We start from the raw sequence: 20,400 nt of genomic DNA on the forward strand, positions 1-20,400 counted from the left end.
GTATAAAAATAAAAAAAAAAGTATTAAAAGAAAAGCACAGGTGTGCATGCTTGGTTGTTCCAGTGTCTGTGGCATTAACAGTGCTGTGTGATGGGCTCGAAGCAGGGGCAAGGCACATAAAGCAGCTCAACAGCAGCTTCTGGAAGGAGCCATGTCCTCTCCGGAGACCAGTCACTGCTCACTTGAAGCAACAGCCTTGTTTCAAAGCTCCCTGCTTGCTGTTAACACCACAGATGCTGCAAAGCGCATGGATCAAGCTTTAGGTTAACAAAGGAGCTAATACAGCACAAGCAACAGTTTTCTGAAGATTAAAATCTGATGCAAAATGGGTCTGGTAACTTTGCCTGCCCTGCCCCCCCCCCCCCCCCCCCCAAAAAAAAAGGGGAGGAAAAAAAAAACAAACAAACAAAAAAAAAGACACCCCCCCCAAAAAAAACACCTCGCCAAAACAAAACAACAATAATTAACCCACACGACACATAGAGGCACATATGCCTTCACAGTATTCCTGAGCACTGAACCTAAAGACTAAGGTCAAGTTCAATCAAATTTTAAACACAGGGTGGATGTACGATCCCAGCACTTAATTACTAACGAGATAAATGCACATATGTGAACATGATCGGTGGTGGAGCCAAACGTCTCAAACCACCACAGTTTCCATTATAGTCCACACAGTGAGCAGACCAGCGTTGCATTACTCCCTTTCAGCCAGCAGGGGGCCACGTGTCAGAAGCTCCACTACCGAGGCCAATTCCAGGCTATATGAATGAAAGCTGAAGCAAGATTGTACCACTCCTAAATGCTCTCGGTCACAAGTGGTCATAAAGTATTCAGCTGCTGGCCATTGAGCTTCTGTGGCAACTCAGGAGACTGAAGCACGTCCTGGTCACATGACTTCACAGGAGACACCAAGGCAACCCTGTTTCCTGTCCTCCCTGCTGTTGAGTTTTTTCATGCGATGATGGCGGATCTCACGGACAAGGGTGTAAAAGGCATCCTCAACTCCCTGTGTTGAAAAACAGAAGAGAAGGATATTCATGGGTGAGAGGTGAACGAGATATGCATTCTTATCAGTAATAAAAAATAAATCTTGATACAGTGCTTGGCATAAAGATTCTCTCCTTCATGAACTTTCACATTTTGCTAGGTTACAACATGGAATAAAAATTAACTTAAGATTGTTTCCCATTTGACTAACATACATTTCTCAGTTTGAATATAAACATTTGTTATTGTGACACAAAGGCTAATTACACAAAGAAATGAACCAATCAATGGAGATTATTTGTGAACGACTTTCAAATACTGCCGTTACTAATGCCATAGATTCTCAAACAGATTGAGGTCTCAGTCCCTGCAGATGAAAACCATTCCCCTGTGCCTCAGTGTGTGGCCTGTGGTCTCAGGGTGTTAGGTTTGCTCCATACATAGCGTGTTCCAACAAGGCCAAAACATTCAATGTTCTCATCAAACCAGAGCCTCCAACATGCCTTTTGGCAAACTCCAACTGTGATTTCACATGGGTGTCAATAAAAGGTTTCTTCTTGCCACTCTTCCGTAAGGCCTAGTGGACTGTTTGGAAATAGGAGGCTTGTGCACAGCTTCTCTCATCTCAACTGCAGATCCCTGCAGCAGCTTCAGAGTAACCTTCGGCCTCTTGGTTGCTTCACTAATTATTGCCTTAATTTATTGGTCCCTGACTTTTGATGGACAGTTGTGATTGTGCCCTATTCTTGTTATTTCGTAATAATGGATTTAATGGTGTACACACCCACATAAATATTTTTTCTATAATCTTATACTCAACATGTTTCTATAGCTGCTTGGTATTCATGATAGTTGTGTAGGTCTGTTCTCAAACTCCGGTAGCTTCCATCACAAGGTGTATTTATAGTGAGACCACATGCCAATTTAACTACACACACATGGACTCCATTCAAATGAGACCAAAACTTATTGAGGTTGTTTCAGAGCAATGGGGGATACTTCTGAAAGAAATTTTTAATGGGTTTTGTTTGTGTGAATAATTTTGCTAACTATATTCCTCACACATTATGAACTATTGTATATTCATGAAATTCTAATTTACATAAAAGTGTGAAAACATTCCAAGGAAGGCGAATATTTATGCAAGGCACTGCATATGATGAAATAAAATGTGTCTTATAATCCTTCCCTTAAATGTTATTTGTTTACCTGTCTGGTCTTGGCTGAGGTTTCTACAAATTCTATGCCATAGCTCCTGGCCAGCTCCTGAGCCTGCTTGGTGTCGACGGTCCTGGCCAAATCACATTTGTTTCCAACCAGCACCATGGGAACATCATCAGAGTCTTTCACTCGCTTGATCTGCTCGCTGCAAGGAGGGAAGGAAGACGGAAACAACCAACCAACCAACCAGACACACAAATTTAACAGAATATTTCGCACAATGGTTTTAAATCTTCTGAAGTTACTGGGGATCACAAATTGTCCAAGCAGTTTGTTTAATTCACAAAAATCTGCAAAGAAATATGGTAATAATTAATGTTTCTTACACATCATACAGCTTAATCTGTGTGTGTGTAAACAACTCTTACTATCTGCTCCTTCAAACTTGAAACTGAGCCATATCAATTACTCTGATCTTGCCTACCGATATAAATGTACATCAGCGAAGGACTTGGTGTTGTTGATGGCAAAGACGCAGAGGAAGCCCTCGCCCGTCCTCATGTACTGATCTCTCATGGCACTGTACTCCTCCTGTCCAGCCGTGTCCAGGATGTCCAGGAGACATGTCTCCCCGTCAATCACCACTTGTTTCCTGTACGAGTCCTGCATTAACATTACACCACTTAATGCACTTGTATTAGGGAAAAATGAGGCCACACTATATTTTGTCAAAACAAACATCTGTGCACCAAAGACCTGTACAAACATGTTTCCAACTTATACATTAATATATGCAATCAGTTTGTTCATTGTTTGAGACAAACACTGATTTCACTCATGTGTTTTGTTGGCATTCAATAGAGGTACTTACCACATTGGTAAGCTAATTTTTTAATATAGGCATGTATCTTTAGCATGTAGTTTCTCTCCAAAACAGGGAGATTTTATCTTTAAAACTTGGTTTAGCTGTGTTACCTGTGTACATTTGTTTAAAAATTCCCCAAATTTATATATGACAGACCCAGTCTTCAAATGCCCCTGGTTAATGACAGCTTGTGAAAAACATGCACACACTAAACCATTCTTTTGAGACACCTTATCTAGAACTTGTTTTTAGAATACTAGCATTTCAACAGTAGTTTAATATTGCAGTAAAATATGATTCCAGGGCATGTCTGCTTCATGGCATTACTTGAGCTCCTGTACCTCTATGGTGGGGTCATATTCATCCACAAAGTGATTCTGGATGAGCTGTATGGTGAGTGCACTCTTCCCCACACCACCAGCCCCCACAACCACCAACTTATACTCAGTCATCCTGCTCCGTCTGGCTCACCTGGCCTGCACAAAATGGGCAGACAGAAGGGGGGGAGGGGGAGAGAGAGAGAGCGCACAAGAAAGACAAAGAGGAGACAATGAGTGTCAAGTTGTGTTTACGTGGTCAAAGATTATACTATATGCCGCTATTTAGGCTTTCATGGTACAACACACACTCACTAAGCACACTAGACCTTCCTTGTAGGTATACAGGTATGTCTATGTAGTTCATCCTGCATTATATGCTACCCTTATCCCCTTTAAATCAACAGTCATTAGCTGATCAAAGATCAACTTCACTAACAGCATATATTTAAGGGCAATGAAAATGCAACACTAGTGACACCAACACAGCGGCAGGGACATAGGCGGTGAGCTGGCACAAGACTAATGCGAAGTTACCGGCACGAGAGCATCACTGCTAGGCTGAGTGTGTTCCAACATCCCAAAATATCCTGCCAAAAGCAGTCATGTGGTCAGAAAAGGACCACTGATGAAGGCCTAGAAAGTGACCAAGACGAACTGTGCTTAGCCACAGTCTCTAACTGTAGGCTTACACCTATACAAAGTGCCTACAATGTTGCTGCATCATAAACACTGTGTATATACATAGCATTGCGGAAAAGTCTTAGGCTACGATTAAATTTGTTGTTTTAGCAATGGTGTAATGACCATATATAATTATTTCTTAAGTTTTGTTTATTAGAATACAACCAGAAAATACAGGAAAAGTGCATGCAGTATTAAAAATAAAAAGTCTGACAAATCTACTATGGGTGACAGTGGCAAGTAGTTAGTGTGACCTCCTCTTACACTTGAGCAATAGCAAGAACCTGGCTCTGTCAAAACCTAAACGGAATGGCAGCAAAAGATGCCTTCAGAAAACTTCAGGACAGTCTTCCCAAGAGTTCAAGATGTACTTAGTGCCATGGGGGATCACACTAAATACTGCTTTTGCCTGTAAAAGCCATTTTGTTCTGACAATTGCTGGGGTTTTTATTTTTGTGTACACATTTCCTGTATTTTCTGTTTGTATCTTGATAAGGAGACTGATAATTATATTTGGTCATTACACCATTGCTAAAACAGCAAATCTAATGGTGGCCTAAGACTTTTACAAAGTACCATAAAAACATATACATATGCAGATATATAGTACTATGCAAATATGTGTATATATGTATACACACAGTGTTACATTTTACATTAACAAACATAAGACAACCACCACTGGGGCTTTGTCCCTTGGAAATAGTTATGCAATGCTTGCACCCCTGAACCTCAGTGCTAGCTAAGATGACCCTGACACCATAACTAGCATCACTTTAGCCTATTCATAGAATGCCAATCTAAATGTCAAATATCCTCTCCGATTACAACAAGTAAACTAGATGAGGGAAGGGATATGGGATGGGATGGGATTAACCCAGATCTGATGGGATTACCCCCATACAGATCTGAACAGTATAATATGATCTTGGATTGAGGGGAATTGTGTTTATTTTAGAGACTATATAAACCCTCAGAATAAACCTAATTATTAATTTCACCATTTAGTTTGTGCATGGCAAATTAAAATCACATTCTGAATTAACTTTAATAATTAAAAAAATAAAATAAAAATACAATACATGTGCAGTCAGTATTAATTCCAATTAGGCCACAACAACATATGTATGACTAACCAGGCTATTACAAATTGAATGTCAGCTTCTAGTAATGGAGAGATGCATTTGCTTTGGTGGAAGAGGTAAATCACTTTTCACACTCACACAGGCCTCATCTAAACAAAACAAGAACAGCTGTTGGGGAAGGCTTATACAATTCACTCATTAGCCACAGCATGCACTCAGAATTTAACATACTAACAAGAAAGCCACCCTGCATCAACCTCACAAACATTAACTTGGTTTGACTCCATGGGTCCAGTCTAGCATTAACACAGTTGGAAGCAATTTAGTTGTTGAGAATTAAATAAGCAAATATGAGTTGTGGAATTTAAGGAAACAACCTTTCTGATACTGATTGTAATTACCAAAGCTCTTGAGAATGGTCACTCACTCATTTGCTGTTTGGTTTAGGGGAAATTTGCAAGGTACTATAACTTGACCCATGACATAGAATGGCATGTTTACAAGTGGTTTACTAAATTAAATAATGATCTTATTTATGAGTTTATTGCACAATAAATATAGATACAAATGTCTGTTGGAATTTGTGCCTAACATTATAAACTATTATAAATTTCACATTACAATTTGTATTAGCAATGCATTCACTTGGTAGTGGAATGTTATTTAAACCAAAACAGTAACCGCAGATTCATATGCTCATTGTAGGGTCATCTAATTTAAATTGTTTGCAAGGGTGCCTAAGAATCAGACAAAAAAAACCTAACAAACAAAAAACAACAACAACAACAGATAAGCACTCAAGCACCAGATACCTATGGAGCCCTTAGAAGGGTTTGGGGAAAAGTATGAATTTATTGTTTCCTTGAAAAACAGCTGCATTCCCTTGCATAGTTTTTGTATTCCATTGCAAGTACACAGACCATACTGGGAAATGTTTATAGCAGTTCCCTACATTACTTTTAACATTATTAATACCATTCATTTGTGAACTTCCCTTTAAGATACTAGAATATGGCAACAGGCTAAAGCTGCCCCTTTCCTGAAATTACATTAACTATTATATCGGTGGTTGTGACAATCAGATATACTCTGGTATAAAAACCATTAAGGTAATTAACAGGATCGATTGGACTTCTATAGCTAGCTATATTTTTCCTAATAGGCCAGGAAACGGGTAACATTATTCACTGGTTTATCTCAAAGATCTTCACTCTATTCTACGATGATATACAGCTCATATTCACGGTAATCTTAACTCCCATACTACGATGTGTTCTATAGCTAGTGGAACATTAGAAATAATGCAGGGAACTGCTATAATAATTGGCCAGTAGGGGTCTCTCTTGAATTTCGTAGAGGTTGATGGATAACAACAGAAAATGTTCTCCATCTGTCCTTGGTAAAATTACCAGCGATTCGTAAAACATGACTCTCGACACTTATTTTGCCCAAGATAACCCGAAACGTATTTACCCCAATTTATACTGAATTTATTCAGTCAATTGTTTAAAATTCACCATAAATGAAACAACACATTTGCGAAGGCATTTAAACTATATGTGTGTGTGAGTGAGAATATATGAGAAACAAATGGTGTCATTTTTGGTAACTAGCTACATACAATTATGCTCCTTGTTTCGACAAATTACACAGTTCGTTAGCGATACCAACCCGTCTAAACAAGTGGACTTTGAGATTCTGATCTTATAGTTAGCCAAGATAGTTGGTCAGCTAAATGTCTGCGTCTTCTACGAGTCTGTTCACATCTACTCGAAGAGCGTCTGTACTTTACCTTTGCTTGAAGGAAGCTTACCTCGCTAGCGTTAGCTAACTAAGTAATCCGTAAGACAGTTAACACTAGCTAAGTTGGCCATTTAGGTTGCCATCTAGCTAATTAGCTTTTATAATCACGACTGTGGTTTGTCTTGCCTTAACAGAGATAGCCAGCCTTAATCTTAAACTGACTAACCTTGTCCAGTTCTGGCACTCCTTTTCTACCTCTTGGTAGCGTTAGCCTGAAATGGCGTTGGCTTACTGTTATCGGACCCCGAGGTCTCGGCTGAACTTAAAATGCCACTCGCTTCCAAAACCTACGTGGATGGATAGGGAATATTATGTGTACTAAGCAACGCCCAGGACAAAATCCAAAAGAGAATAACTAACGTGCGAGCAAGCCAGCGGTAGCTATTCAGTTAGAACCACGTCAGTTCGTTGTCAAGGAGTTCATAAACCGCATTAGCTTAGCTAGCTAACGTTTCTGCACTCACCAACTTCATTTCGTAGCAAGAAACAATCCACAAACAACTTTAGCTAGAGTAACGGCGTGCTTCGTGAAGGGATTAAATGTTAAGACCTCTAGCAATGTCAGGGAGTAAGCAGGGAAACTCACCACTTAGCTGGTAGTTTACAATTCCTCGACTCCCGGCTAGTTTATTAGCTGGCGATGCTAATTAGTTGCTATTTGTACATGGTGAGCGAGATAACAATAGTTGGTACCGTTGTTGAAGTAACGCAACAAAAACGATATCGATGTTGGAGACGCTAATTACAGAAAGAGGGAAAAATATAAGTTTGTTTGCTCCTAACTTTCTTTTTTTTCTTTTTCTTTTTTTTTTTTAAATAAGTCAAAGTTTGATGATCAGGTTTCCGCAGAACTCGAGTCGCAAGGGTTGTACTTCCTGTTAGACGATTCTACTTCTGCCTCCTGGACACTTCATTGCTGCAGCTGTGGTCGCCATCTATTCGTTTGGAGGGAAAAATGAATCGGACAAACAGTAAAAAACGGAGTTAGATATAAACCCCTCAATGAGAAAAAACAAGTTTTTTAGGACTCCAAATAAAAGTTGTTAAGCAATCTACAAAGATTTAAACACTATAAACTATCCGTGACTTAAGTATAAACAAACAAACATGTACGTTGGGATGGATGAATGGATAGGAGGTAGAAATATCCCAGTGCCTACCTCATCGTGCTTCATACACTTTAGAGTGTGCTGTGAGAAGTTTCCCACTTTCAGTTCTTTGGGTTCTGCCAGTTCTGCAGACTTTCTAATATATTTCATGTTCCCCGTGTTAAATAAAGACCAAATAAGAAGTCAGCCTCCATTTCTTCCTAGGTCAGCCACACGTGGGATATAGAAGACAGCTCTGATTCAGTGAAAAGGTAGGAAAAACTGAAGAACATCAAAGTCCACAAGCTGTTAGAAGTGGTGATGTGAGTTCCTGACATCAAAATGGGCGTGACGGCGGTGAGGGAGAAACAACACAGCACCATGGAAAAGTTGACAGCAGTCAAGTTGATGTGAAGATGCAGTACTTTACTGGACGGTAAAGGGAGCAGAGCTCATTGTGTGATGGCAAGACGATGGTGGCAGCAACAGAGTACAGCCAGCTTCCAGTGAAAGCCTTCCAGAGAAGGCCGTGTGAGGGAGAGACTCCAGTTGCCTCAGTGCACAGCCAGCAACCCAGCAATAGTTAGTACTCTGACACTGCATCAACCTTCCAGCCAGAATTGACATCAAGTGCTGATTGACGCCAACTCAGGTGCTGTCCCCTGGGAGATGCTGGAGGCGCATCTGGAGGTAGAAGTGCAGTTCTACACCCAGTCAAATAAAATGCATTGCTGTTCAGCTGCAGCTGAAGATAAAAGCATTTGAGACCATCTTGACACATCCCAAAATTCATAGATAGAGCATGGCTGAACTCAAGTTGCTATGCAGGTACACCAGAGTCTGATGACTTGATGTTAGCAGAAAGAGAAGAAACAAGTTTTATTTGAAATAATGGTTCAAGCCTATTGTCACCAGAACATTGTAGTCATTGAGCAAACCAGAGTTCTCAGCTAGTATACCTAATAGTACACAAGTTCCGTGTGTTAGGTTAACTAATATTGCAATAACTGAAAAACTAGCTGCTTAACATTACATTTACTATGGGTTCATTCCATGACAAACCACCAAGACCTCCCATTTCATGTCATGGATTTTATTGAAAAAATAAATAATGTGAAAACATATTAAATTGATGAGACCTTGCAAACTCCTACAGCTCTACTACAAATACCTTTTTAGTTATTCATTTTTAAAGTTTAAACCTCTGAGCTAATTTTTTTTTTCACAATTCTTTGTATGTGAATTCTAAGCCTCACCAATTGCCTATTTTTCACTGGATTTGGTGAAAAACAACATGTATTCAAGTAAATATTTGTTGCACAATGTTTTACAATCATCAATTACATTTATTTTTATCCAAATGAAGGATCTTGAATTTTCAAAAAATATTTCAACTTTTTACTTTCTTGCAACCAAATTTTGTTTCTGTGTAGCATTAATATTTCTATCACATCTAGAAGTTTTTATTTTTTAAACCTTATAACAAGATAATGAGCTGGCCAAGTTCTAAGTACTTCACTGGTTCACCAACACTGCTTAGGTAACATTTTATTGAAATTATTGAACTATTTGATTATTTAACTGTTTAAGTCGTCTTGTGTGTGTAGCTGTCTTTGTTGAGGGCAGTTCTGTCCAAAAAGGAAGAGGGGGCATGGCTTTGTTAATGTAAAGCACTGCATCTGCAAGTTTGGTAAACAGGATTCGTCAATTTTGTGTTTTCTGAGAGGGCTTTAATGAGCAGGCTTCCAGCCAACGAGTACAACTGTGGCCAGCACAGGTGTACAGACAAAGCAAAAGTAATGTACTTAGGGGTAGCATGAGTGGCAAGCTGTGATCAAGAGAAACGCAGGGGGTTTTGTCTGCAAGGTCACTCACTCTGGGAAGGCAATCCTACCCCAGCCATTGAGCTATAGAAGTGTGAAACAAGCTGGATCTGCAAACATTCAGAATGCTTTACATTCAGAGAGCATACAATGCCACATGAGCTTGTTAGTACTGCTATCCCTTAACAAGACCTGACAGAAGCTGATAATGTTTAAAGCAATTCTGTCACAGATAGATGGACCAGAGCCAGGTTAGTCTGCTGTGGGGAAAATAGGCCAAAAGCCAAGTCACTCTCATGAGGCAGCCTGGTGAATCCGCTGCCACTGGAAGTTCTGCACTTTCTGATAAAATAGAGCTTTTAAGAGCACATAGCCTGCTAGCTAATATTAGCAATGTGAGATATCTGATGGAAAAGAATTCCAGTACTTTTCTGGTGAGTTCCCTGGAAGTTATTTTTTTTTTTTTTAATGTTTTAAAAATATTTAAAATGTGAATGAATTGACTATATACTAATACCATGACTAATTCAGATTGTATTTTAAAAATCGCTCTTATACAAAACTCAAAATCCAATTTCAGTTCAAAATGTTATTACAGATAGCATGATATAAAATCAAAACCACATTCACACTCAGGTTATACATTTAAATTGAATTTTGTAATGGCATAAATTATAGCTGCATCTGGTCTGGCTTGTTATACCCTATAAAAGTTCAGTAAAATAGGTAAGGGAAACGTATTTCATTAACTTGCTAAGGAAAGACATAGATAAACAAATATATGAATAAATTTAAAATACACGTTTGTTTCATATTATGCATGCATGGTTTTCACACACGCTCCATATCATGTCTATTTGTATCTACCTCCACTTATAGTGGTGAGACTAAAGTGTCCCCAGAGTACAGTAGAACACAGCAGCATGTTTTCAAAGACTACACTTAGTCATTTCTAGAGACCTGGAAATATTGAACAGAAAGCACATGGCTTTTTGTACTGACTAAGATATTTTGTGACACTTGTACAATGGGAATGGAAGGCATTGTTAGTTCGGACAACTCATCTGTTTTAAAACATCTTTAATTATAATTTCATTTTCATATTTATTCAAGTGTTTCCATCTTTGGCAGTTACCTGTCAAACTGCTTTTAAAGACCAATGAAATGCATTTGATAAATATGATGAATATTACTCAAGTTGGATTAAGATTTATACAGTGTATCATCACTGGCATGTGAAGTGTTGAAATAGCTAAAAAGTACAAACACATGACTGTAGCACATTAATACATCCCAAGGGACTATGAAATTTAATGAATTATAAAACTTTCACTTTGTGTGCAGAGTATGTACAATATACATTTAGATAAACAATTTATATACACCTTGTACAAATGCTTAATTTAAACAAAACAAGCTAGTAAACACGTTTAGTACATACATATATACACAACCTTATAACACTAAGTGTAAATTACCAATTTTAGTTATACACAGATATGAGATTAATAATCTTAGGGCTTTGATTCACGAGCCAGCTAGCTGTAGAAATGAGATCTTACAATTAAAGATGTAATGTTAGTTTTTTGACAGTGCCGTTCTGCCTCATATTAAGACATCTGCACAGTTGAGGCCTAAACTATATTTATCTGCCTGGCTGACCAAAAAACTAAACAAAAATGTGCTTGTCACAGTTAACACTATAATATGACACAATATCTGTCATTTATGCAGTAACTAAGACCAATAACAAATTGCACTGTGCAGGTATGCAGCTGAGTATGAGTCTTCATCTTTCCCACTGAAAAGGTTTTCTCCCACCATTTCAGCACACCTACATGCAGTGCCCCCATGTTTTCATCTACACTAACTATTCTACCACACTGCTTTGCACATTATATAGAAGGGAATATGCTAATTCAGAAGGGCTCCTTTCTTTCTTGCTTTTCTTTTCACTGCAGCGTAATGTGACAGATTTTCTTTATTAAGCATGGTATCCCTTACCCGCTGAGTCAGTCGGCCTGGTGGAACTCGGCATTGCCAGACCCTGCCTTGTTAGCAGGTCAGGAGTCCCAGTGTTGGCGCAGGCATGTAGGTGAGGTAGCAGACCATGCGATTGGGCAGACCCAGGTGAGGTACCACCTCTAGTGCTCGTTTCCCCAGAGCATTCCTGAGTGCAACCCTGCTTAACTGCTGAAGACTAAGGGGTTCAGCTATACACAAACACACACACACACATACACTCAGGATTTATCATACATACACTAATTTTAGTTTCATTCATTTTTTATTTAAAGCTGCTGTAATCGATTTTAAAGTTTTTGCTAACTTTCCCAGACTTAGCCAGTGCTCCATCCCATTAGTCTTATGCCTTCAGTTTCAACCTTTCTCCAAAGCCCTTCTCTCCAAAGACATGCACAGCTAGCACTCAGCCAATCCTTCTGTGAGTTGCATCCAAGCAAACAATTAGTCACAGGCAGCTAGGCCAGCTCCTTCTAGAGACGTTATATGATTGGCTAGTAACATTCAGACCACGTTGAGATTTTTAGTTGCTCATTTCAGAGCCCAGGAATGTCATAGGGACATTTTTCCTCCACAGACTAAATAATCTTTTGTGATATCAAAATGTGAAGGCATATTTTGACTGGTCCAAAGATTCTATAAATTTATGGTACAAACCTGTATATAGATAAAACCAACAACTAAGTTCATGAAACAAGTTAAATACCAGTTTACAAGCATAAACACTGTGTAACTTACATTCATAGAGCTGCAGGCAGAGGGCAGCTGAGGATCCATGGCTGGTGTAATGGCTGGGCTTCTTGCCAAGATTGTCTCTGGCAAACACATTACCCCCAAATTCCACCAGCAGCTCAATCAACTCGAGGCTGTTTGCTTTAGCAGCGTGGTGAAGAGCTGTCTCGTGAAGCTTCGCGGCGTTTACATTTGCACCTTGGGATGGTAAAGTTTGGAAAAGAAATAAGAGCATCTACTGACACAAAATGAGCGCCATCCCATTTGAATAGCGGAGGAAAAAAAGTATCAAAATAAAGTCAACAAAAATGATTTCCATCAGATGGGTTTTAAGGTTAGAGACGCTGGATTTTTTTAAAGTATCAGAATGAAACGCCTGTATCAAAATACATTTAGATGAAAACCTACCAGCATTCAGCAGAACCTTGACGCAGTCGATATGCTGCCTCGCACAGGCCACGTGAAGGGGAGTACCGAAGTGGCAGTCATGGGCCTCCATGAAAGCACCCTCAGCGACCATGAGTCGCACACACTCTGAGTTACCTGAGACACAAACACAATCCATTACACCAGAGTGTAAGTGCTGTTGCAGTGCAGTGGTAGCTCCGTGGTTAAGGTACCTAACTTATAATCAGAAGGTTGCTTGTTCAAGCCCCACTGCTGGGCCCCTAAGCAAGGCCCTTAACCCTCAATTGCTCAAGTTATAATCAGTCATAATTGTAAGCTGCTTTGGATAAAAGTGTAAATGAATGTTTAGGCATGTGATTGGCAAGTTGTTTGCCCTCAAAAAAAAAAAGTAAATCTAGACCAGCCCACATTTTATTGCTTCTAAACACAGAAATGACATGAAAAATATGCAAAGCAAATTACAAGAGGTAAAAGTTAAAAGTCTTGTGCTCTCTCTCTATCATATATATATATATATATATATATATATATATATATATTATATATACTCTCTCTCTCTCTCTCTCTCTCTCTCTCTCTCTCTCTCTCTCTATATATATATATATATATATATATATATATATATATATATATATATATATATATATATATATAGTTCCCAACTAAACACCTACCTAACTAATTTCGATTAGTTAGTTGTGCAAATGTTAGATTAGGCATGAGCTAACCCTTCAGGTGAAGGCTGTAAAGTGCAGGTGCATGTTTAGAGACTGAGACGAGCATGTGCTCTCTTACCCCCCATGCAGGCCTCGTGTAGGGGGGAGAAGGTGAAGAGCGGAGGGTTCACCGTGGCCCCATATTCCAGCAACAGCCTCACGCACTCTAGACTACCAGCTGCACAGGCGTCGCACAGCGGGGTGCTTCCGTCTATGTTACGGGCATCCACCTGTCAAAATTGACACGTCAACAAGCTCTAAAAAAAAATTATAATAATAATTAAAAAGTAAAAGTTAATTGTAACCAAGCGCTACCGGCTGATTATATACAGGTCTCCACACCGGGGAGGGTGCACAGCTCAGGACTCTGTTACACTAACTCTGACTTATAGCACTTACACGAGCTCCGGCCTGCAACAGGAGCCTGGCACACTGCGTTTGTCCTTGTATGCAGGCCTCGTGGAGCGGGGTGATGGAGTCCACAGCCACGATGTTCACCGTCGCCCCGTTCTCTATCAGCCTCTCGAGCTCCTCCGCGCGGCCCTGCGCTGCTGCTTCGTGCACTGCCGAGCGCTCGGACCAGAAGCCCAGGCCATGTGCTACACAAGGGAAAATACGCATTTTTAAACAGTCTTTACGTATGCACGGTCTAACATCGGTTAGTTGGCGTTAGCTACGTGACATTACTCACTCCATCGGATCGCGTCAAAACGGAAAGGACAGCTATTCCTAGCTCAGCTATCCTATACGTCTCTTGGGCCCAGCACGGCAGTAAGCTAGCTAGCTTTCTATGGGTTTGAAATAAGAACATATTTCAGTACAAAGGCACTGATGAAACGAGGTTTTGTTCATTTACCACAGCTAGCTAGCTAATTTAGGTTAAATGCAAGACTGCACAAACCGTTCCATCAGTACTGAGCTAAGTAGCTAACGCTAATCTGCAGACCATATTTATCTAATGTGTGATTAAAAATAAATAAATAAAAGGTTTTAAGAAGTTTAGCTAAATACAATCCGGGAGTAGCCAGCTACCTAACCTACTCAATCTGCCTTCAAGTTTCCGATTTGATCATTCAAATGATCACCTTACCTATATTACTCAAAAGCGATGGCCGTGTTCGTGTTATCTCCATGTCATCGTTCCCGCTGCGAAATCAGATCGCATCGTATAATACAGCTGTAATAACACAGTGGTGCATGTCCATCAATAAGCTACCCAGCTGTCTTCTCCAGTTTATGCTATTGTACCAGCACTAACAGAATTCACTTGGCTACGTTAGCTGACTCTCCTCCCATCCAACTAAGGAGGAAGATTTGTTTCTGGCATGTTGCGACCACCAGTCGGACTGGAGTCGTGGATAGTTCCTAACCTTGAGGAGCAGCCGAAATGGACCACGAAGTCGCACCACACGTAAACGATTTTCCTTTTTTAAAATTTTATTCAGACCATTTTGCAGCAGCATTAAGGCACATGTAAAAGTTCAGTAAAACGAAAAACAACGTTTTGTAATAACCAAAATATTTTCAAGTATAGTGGTAAGTCGTGGAGCAAAGCTCCAGGCAGCCCACCCCAGTCTGTGCTTACACTGGACGTTTGTTTATTTACACACACAAAGAATGTTGCTCCTTTCAGCACCCATCATAAAATGATTCCCCTGTAAAGTCAGGGGAATAAAAAAAAGCTGTTTCCATGTAGGTGAACAATGTTGGACCCATTTCATCCAGCTTCTATCACCCCTTTCCTCTGGACTTATTTTCTTATTTCTAAAAGCGTTTGTATGTTATATGAAACGTTTAGACCTTCCTTTGAAGGAAAAAAAAAAAGAAAAAAAAAAGCACAATTTAAAAAAAGTTGAAATTATGCAACACAAAGAATGCACTGGTGAGCAGCAATAGCAGAGGAAACATCTATACATCCGTAGTGCGGACATGCACGTCTGTATCCATAGGGAAGTCTGTATGCTTAGAAGCTGGCTGTGGCTGGGAGTGATGCCTCTGGCGCACTTGTGACTGCAAGCGCTCGCCTGGGCGAGAGAGTGAGGGCAGAGAGCAGAAACTGCTGTCTCTCAACTCTTCCTCCTTCTGTGGTGTTGTCTGCTTTGGGACAGGCGTCCATGGCTGCCACGACTGCACCACGGAACAGGATTTTAGAAGGGGGGGCTTTCCTTGTCCAGAACCAGAGAAACGATAACTTTGTGTCTGTGTGAAAGAGAGAGAATTAGTCCCGAAATTAGCTTTTCTTCCACCCACATTCAAAGCTGTGCATTTCTATATACACTTTACCTTTGATGGTCCTCGAAAGTCTTGAATTTTTGATCCAATATCTTTTATCCAGCCATTCATTTCTTCTGGCGTGTCTGTCTGTGTATGTGCCAAAATAGGGTAAAAATGTAATTCTGCTTCTTGCAGTATATTTATAAATATTACAGAATTTTTCTATTTGTAACCTCAGACTTAAAAATGCACCACCACTACCCTTTCAAAACACAAAATGTACTTACCACAATGAATTAGTATTAATTTAAATTTTGAAAATTATTCACATAAAACAACCCCCCCCCACTCACCCACTCCCAAATCATTGTCCTTCTTTACCCTCTATATTACAGGGATGTCGCATTCAAAAATTGTAACATGATACCGATTGGCTAGGGACAAGCTAACATTATGCAAATAGATCATAATCATTGGCCCAAATTAGCTTTCATACAGAATTTACAATAATATTTTATGAGAAGTATCCCTTTAATGTTAAATGATCACAATGGCTTAGTTTTACATTTGTAAAAATTGTATATCAATACCTTATCAATATGTGCTTACAAAATGATAAAATTATGTATTCTATGGTCTAATTTATGGCAGGTGTTGTTTATATCTTGCTTGAGCAACAGTGCATTTCGGCAAAGATCATTTAAAAACAGTTACACTCAAAATAAATACAGGTGCAGATCTGTCTCATATACACAAAGTCCATTCTTAGTTTCAACGATTGAAATATTTTAAATCTCAGATACCTGAATGTAGAAAGTTCTTGTACTTGTGATGATCTCAAAAAGGTTGTCACGTGAGAGTAGCTCCCTAAAATGTAACAAACATGAAAAATGACATAAGCTGGAAAAATATGCTATCTGACTGAATTTTTCACAAGAGTAATGACTAACCCTTATCAAGCGCATGAAGATTAAAAAGTGACCCCTTAATAAACTGTAGTTTTAGTCTCCATTTCAAGAAAACAATCGTTAAGAACACAACTACAATAAGCCCTTCTATTTTGTAGAAGAGGGAGCACATTAAATTTAAGTCAGTCACTGTTTTTTTTTAAAACAAATTTTATATTTACTTTAGCCAGGACTTTCCCTAATGCAGATTTTGTAAAGCTGTTTACCCAAAATAAATGTAACCTTTTTCATTTTATTTTATTGTTACTATTATTTTTAAGAAAATTCAATGTGTCCAATTTCATAGAAATTTACTGTAGCTCCAGAAAAATTAGTAGAATTGTAATTGACATACTAACCCTGAGTCCTGAATAACAGAGAGCTGTAAAGGTATCCAAATAAAAGCAAGTCTTGTTGACTTACCCCGACTTTACAAGGCACTCATGAACTTTCTGTATGTCCCTTAGGCGGATACTGCGTAAAGCGTCTTTATCCTGCAAAGGAAAGACTGCACTGGTTAACATTGTTAATCTATCCATTTTGTCTTTAGTTCATATCACCTTCTATGAGCAGCAAATGGCAACTGTATCTTACCGTTTCATTTTTATAGTAGCTCACATGCTGCTCATCTAAAATGAAAAATCTCCTCTTCCAGCTTTTTCTCTGAATGGAAAAAAAAATCACAATTTGTCAAAAGCAGCTCCTTGTGGTTAATTAACTCATTTTGTCAAGTAGGATGATGAAAGTCACATGACAGACACCATACCACATTGCCTTGTTTGACGCAGTAGCCTGATCTCACAACATTGGGACGTAAACTCTGGCAGCTTTTCAACGTCACATGTGATGCCGGTTCAGCAATAAAGACATCGTCTGCTTCATTCTAGAAAACAAATACGGCAATGCATCTTCTTGCTCCATCATATCACACACAAATAACCTATGAAATTCACTAAGAAACGCAAAAGATAAAGAACCTGTTGGACTGGTGTGTGAACAACTACGCCTCCCACAATCTCTGTTTTGTAGGCCTGTCGAGATGTTGCCTGAGTTTGGCTTATCACAGTGGCAGCATCAGTACTCTGAGTAACTGCTGGTATTTTAGGAACCTGAACATGAAATTAGCACAACAACAACAACAACAAATCACTATTTACTCTGCTGCTGTTTTTCATTACAAAACATGCACCTGAGAAACAGTACACATTAACTTTAACTTTTGCTTTAACCAGGGACACATTTAAACCATTTCCTGAAGAACAGCATGGTAGTGAGAGCACATGTGCACATACACACAGGGATGTCAGCATACCATAGTGATATAGCTCAAGTTCAAATCAGCACTTCAATTCCTAGTGCAAAGACCTTACCTCCTGTGACCTAAATCACTACTGCCTTTAACAGCGCCACCCTTATCTGCTACTGCCTTACAATATCGACCCCGATTCTTGGTGCAAGAGTCATTATGGGATCTGCATTTACACATTAAAACAGATTACATCATTCTGTTCATCTTACTGTCTGGAGAAAACATAGCCCGGTTTGTGAAACCTATTAAAGGGAATCACAGGAATGTGAACCTTTTTGTATCAGTGCAGATAAGACAGAGAAAACAGCTGAGACAAAAAAGCAGTGTGTGACTTGTTTACATACTGTAATTTTGGTGGCATTATTTAGGGCGATGACCCAGTCTTTTAGGTCCACAGCATCATTGGCTTGGAGGAAGTACCGTCGGGACAAAGCATTTATCACTGCATATACAGACATGCGTTATTCATGCGTTATTCATGCGTTATTCAGTTTAAAGAAGACCCCAAACCCACAACCACCACTCACCAAAGCAGAACTCTGTCTTAGGTTTCTGCTTGGTTGAAACTTCATTAACCTGTAAACAAATGAAGAATCAAGAAGAAAAAAGGGAAGAAATGAAGAAGAAAGAAAATGATTTGATGTGACCATGAACATGTACGGTAGGGTGACATAATGGCATAATCTCATACAATTTAGTAGCATGATAGATACATTACAATCAAAGGCAGACAGTTATAACAGGGCTACTCTGTAAATATAAAACTTAGTTTTTTGTTGTTAAAAGTATGCAGTCTCTTGGGACTATGAAATAATCATGCATATACTTGTATGTGCAATGGAAGTGTACACTATATGCACTATATACTGTGTTAATCTGGGCTATAAAAACATCTCATTGATTTTGTAAAAATAAAAAAAAAGTTTACCTTTGAAATATAACTCAATCGCAAACTTCCAACATTGTTAGCTCCCTCTGGTAAATTCTGTTCTCAAGAAAAATGGAAAGATTTCCCAAAATAAACATTCATTGGAATCAATAGCAGTTAAATGATTGTTTATTCTAAACAATATGCATTTTCAAAAATACCATCCCAATTTCAACAAATTCACATTCTTAAGGCGACTCTTTCGGAATCCTGGCATAGCACAATTACCTGTGGATTGTCCATGTACCAGAGGAGAGAGTTGCGCAATGCATCCAGTATAAAGTAGCGCCGGTAAAACTTGCCACTATTCTCATTCTCCTCTATGTCCAAGAATCCACAGATGCGGTTCTGTCTGTCCAGATAAGGCATGTCCCAGAACTACTAAAAGGAGCAGAAATGTTCTGTTACACAGAAATACATACCCGCTGAAAGTCTTACAACTATCTACAATGACTAATTACTGTAAATCAACAGAATTCTACAATGGCAACATGTGGCATCTTGATACCTGTCAAAGAGGACAGCTACCACCGGACTTGGCGTCAAAAAGACGAATCCTACGCAACTAGACAGAGGTGATGAGCTGCAAAGTATTTTCCATGTGTGAACGAGGAAACATTATAAATTTGTTTATCTGTTTATAGGATATGCAAAACAGTTTTGGCTTAAGGTTTTTTGTTTGTTTGTTTGTTTTTTAATGACCCGACTTAGCCTGTAACTACTCTGCACCCCGTGGGCTTCGGAGCTTGAAAATATGAACTTTGTGATATGGTGTTGTCTCCACGTTAACCTAGGCACCGACACAAAAGCATGGGTCGCCTCCACTGCGTTACACGATCAGTGAGGAGGTGGATAGTTTGCGTCAGAATCAAGGATTGTGATCGTGAGAAAGGCACTCGCAAGGAAGTTAGTCCCGAACCGCCGCAAACGCACGATTGCGCACATCTGCCACACCTAATATTAGCCCTACTCGGTATTAAGTGACGAAAACGTCGCCAGCTGCACTCACCGACTGCGTCCTCCTTTGGCTCAGATTCTTCTGCTACTTTCAAAGCACATTCACGTTTGTTACCATGGTGAAGAGGATTAAATGTGTGTTTTGACAAGGAAAAGAGTTTGCGTTAGCACATGATAGCAATGACATAGCTTTTTCCGGGTTGACTGCAGTTGAGTTAAAACCAAAACCACGCATCCGGTTGTGTAGTTTTTTATACAGAAAGAGGAACACAAGTAACTTGCATGAAAAGACACAATGACCACCGTTAGAGACAAAAATAATAACTTTTTAAAAACTAACACTACGATAGC

At 39.3% G+C, this 20,400-nt stretch overlaps 4 protein-coding genes across 9 annotated transcripts in view; 1 reads left to right on the forward strand and 3 right to left on the reverse strand.

The window, feature by feature from the left end:
- Window positions 1-363: 363 nt before the first annotated feature.
- nras (NRAS proto-oncogene, GTPase) lies at window positions 364-7,791 on the reverse strand. Of its 3 annotated transcripts, none has more exons than XM_027009988.3 (5): window positions 7,492-7,791; window positions 3,358-3,487; window positions 2,636-2,814; window positions 2,200-2,356; window positions 364-1,009 (listed from the first exon to the last, which is right to left on the reverse strand). In XM_027009988.3, the coding sequence occupies exons 2-5, from the start codon at window positions 3,466-3,468 to the stop codon at window positions 890-892; spliced, it is 567 nt and encodes a 188-aa protein (XP_026865789.1). In that variant the 5' UTR covers window positions 3,469-3,487; window positions 7,492-7,791; the 3' UTR covers window positions 364-889. The 3 variants fall into 3 exon arrangements, with proteins under 3 accessions (XP_026865789.1, XP_026865790.1, XP_026865788.1); XM_027009989.3 differs by lacking the exon at window positions 7,492-7,791 and adding an exon at window positions 7,072-7,088 and having other exon boundaries at window positions 3,358-3,492; XM_027009987.3 differs by having other exon boundaries at window positions 365-1,009; window positions 3,358-3,492.
- Window positions 7,792-10,879: 3,088 nt separating this feature from the next.
- asb13b (ankyrin repeat and SOCS box containing 13b) lies at window positions 10,880-15,006 on the reverse strand. Of its 2 annotated transcripts, none has more exons than XM_027010010.3 (6): window positions 14,785-15,004; window positions 14,094-14,293; window positions 13,774-13,924; window positions 12,979-13,113; window positions 12,577-12,768; window positions 10,880-12,029 (listed from the first exon to the last, which is right to left on the reverse strand). In XM_027010010.3, exons 1-6 carry the CDS (start codon window positions 14,825-14,827, stop codon window positions 11,872-11,874), a joined length of 879 nt encoding a protein of 292 aa, XP_026865811.2. In that variant the 5' UTR covers window positions 14,828-15,004; the 3' UTR covers window positions 10,880-11,871. The 2 variants fall into 2 exon arrangements, with proteins under 2 accessions (XP_026865811.2, XP_026865812.2); XM_027010011.3 differs by lacking the exon at window positions 10,880-12,029 and adding an exon at window positions 12,043-12,257 and having other exon boundaries at window positions 14,785-15,006.
- Window positions 15,007-15,113: 107 nt separating this feature from the next.
- On the reverse strand, window positions 15,114-20,275 carry plekha2 (pleckstrin homology domain containing A2). Of its 3 annotated transcripts, XM_081707279.1 has the most exons (13): window positions 20,102-20,275; window positions 19,601-19,675; window positions 19,321-19,473; window positions 19,093-19,149; window positions 18,692-18,740; window positions 18,509-18,606; window positions 17,833-17,964; window positions 17,622-17,738; window positions 17,450-17,518; window positions 17,279-17,349; window positions 16,712-16,775; window positions 15,978-16,055; window positions 15,114-15,893 (listed from the first exon to the last, which is right to left on the reverse strand). In XM_081707279.1, exons 3-13 carry the CDS (start codon window positions 19,459-19,461, stop codon window positions 15,603-15,605), a joined length of 1,167 nt encoding a protein of 388 aa, XP_081563405.1. In that variant the 5' UTR covers window positions 19,462-19,473; window positions 19,601-19,675; window positions 20,102-20,275; the 3' UTR covers window positions 15,114-15,602. The 3 variants fall into 3 exon arrangements, with proteins under 3 accessions (XP_081563405.1, XP_026865819.2, XP_026865818.2); XM_027010018.3 differs by lacking the exon at window positions 19,601-19,675 and having other exon boundaries at window positions 19,321-19,470; window positions 20,102-20,274; XM_027010017.3 differs by lacking the exon at window positions 19,601-19,675 and having other exon boundaries at window positions 20,102-20,274.
- slc2a6 (solute carrier family 2 member 6) overlaps window positions 19,421-20,400 on the forward strand; it is a 40,316-nt gene continuing 39,336 nt past the window's right edge. Inside the window, exons 1-2 of the mRNA XM_081707278.1 lie at window positions 19,421-19,457; window positions 19,567-19,667. The gene's annotated coding sequence lies outside the window, so the exon portion shown is untranslated. The remainder of the gene's footprint in view (window positions 19,458-19,566; window positions 19,668-20,400) is intronic.

The sequence above is a fragment of the Electrophorus electricus genome, chromosome 25, assembly GCF_041902795.1.
Source record: "Electrophorus electricus isolate QZ-2024a chromosome 25, ASM4190279v1, whole genome shotgun sequence".
Classification (NCBI taxonomy): domain Eukaryota; kingdom Metazoa; phylum Chordata; class Actinopteri; order Gymnotiformes; family Gymnotidae; genus Electrophorus; species Electrophorus electricus.

What these genes read in the sequence shown, in the direction of transcription:
- asb13b (XM_027010010.3), bottom strand. Translation starts at nt 14,827, where the DNA reads ATGGAGATAACACGAACACGGCCATCGCTTTTGAGTAATATAG. An exon ending in ATCGCTTTTGAGTAATATAG is followed by an intron (nt 14,294 to 14,784) that starts GTAAGGTGATCA and finishes TCCCTTGTGTAG; the next exon opens with CACATGGCCTGGGCTTCTGG. An exon ending in CAAGGTTCTGCTGAATGCTG is followed by an intron (nt 12,769 to 12,978) that starts GTAGGTTTTCAT and finishes TACCATCCCAAG; the next exon opens with GTGCAAATGTAAACGCCGCG.
- plekha2 (XM_081707279.1), bottom strand. Translation starts at nt 19,461, where the DNA reads ATGCCTTATCTGGACAGACAGAACCGCATCTGTGGATTCTTGGACATA. An exon ending in CAAGAACTTTCTACATTCAG is followed by an intron (nt 16,056 to 16,711) that starts GTATCTGAGATT and finishes GCACATACACAG; the next exon opens with ACAGACACGCCAGAAGAAAT. An exon ending in ACTTTCGAGGACCATCAAAG is followed by an intron (nt 15,894 to 15,977) that starts GTAAAGTGTATA and finishes TCTTTCACACAG; the next exon opens with ACACAAAGTTATCGTTTCTC.
- nras (XM_027009988.3), bottom strand. Translation starts at nt 3,468, where the DNA reads ATGACTGAGTATAAGTTGGTGGTTGTGGGGGCTGGTGGTGTGGGGAAG. An exon ending in AATATGACCCCACCATAGAG is followed by an intron (nt 2,815 to 3,357) that starts GTACAGGAGCTC and finishes ATGTTAATGCAG; the next exon opens with GACTCGTACAGGAAACAAGT. An exon ending in GCTGATGTACATTTATATCG is followed by an intron (nt 2,357 to 2,635) that starts GTAGGCAAGATC and finishes CCCTCCTTGCAG; the next exon opens with CGAGCAGATCAAGCGAGTGA.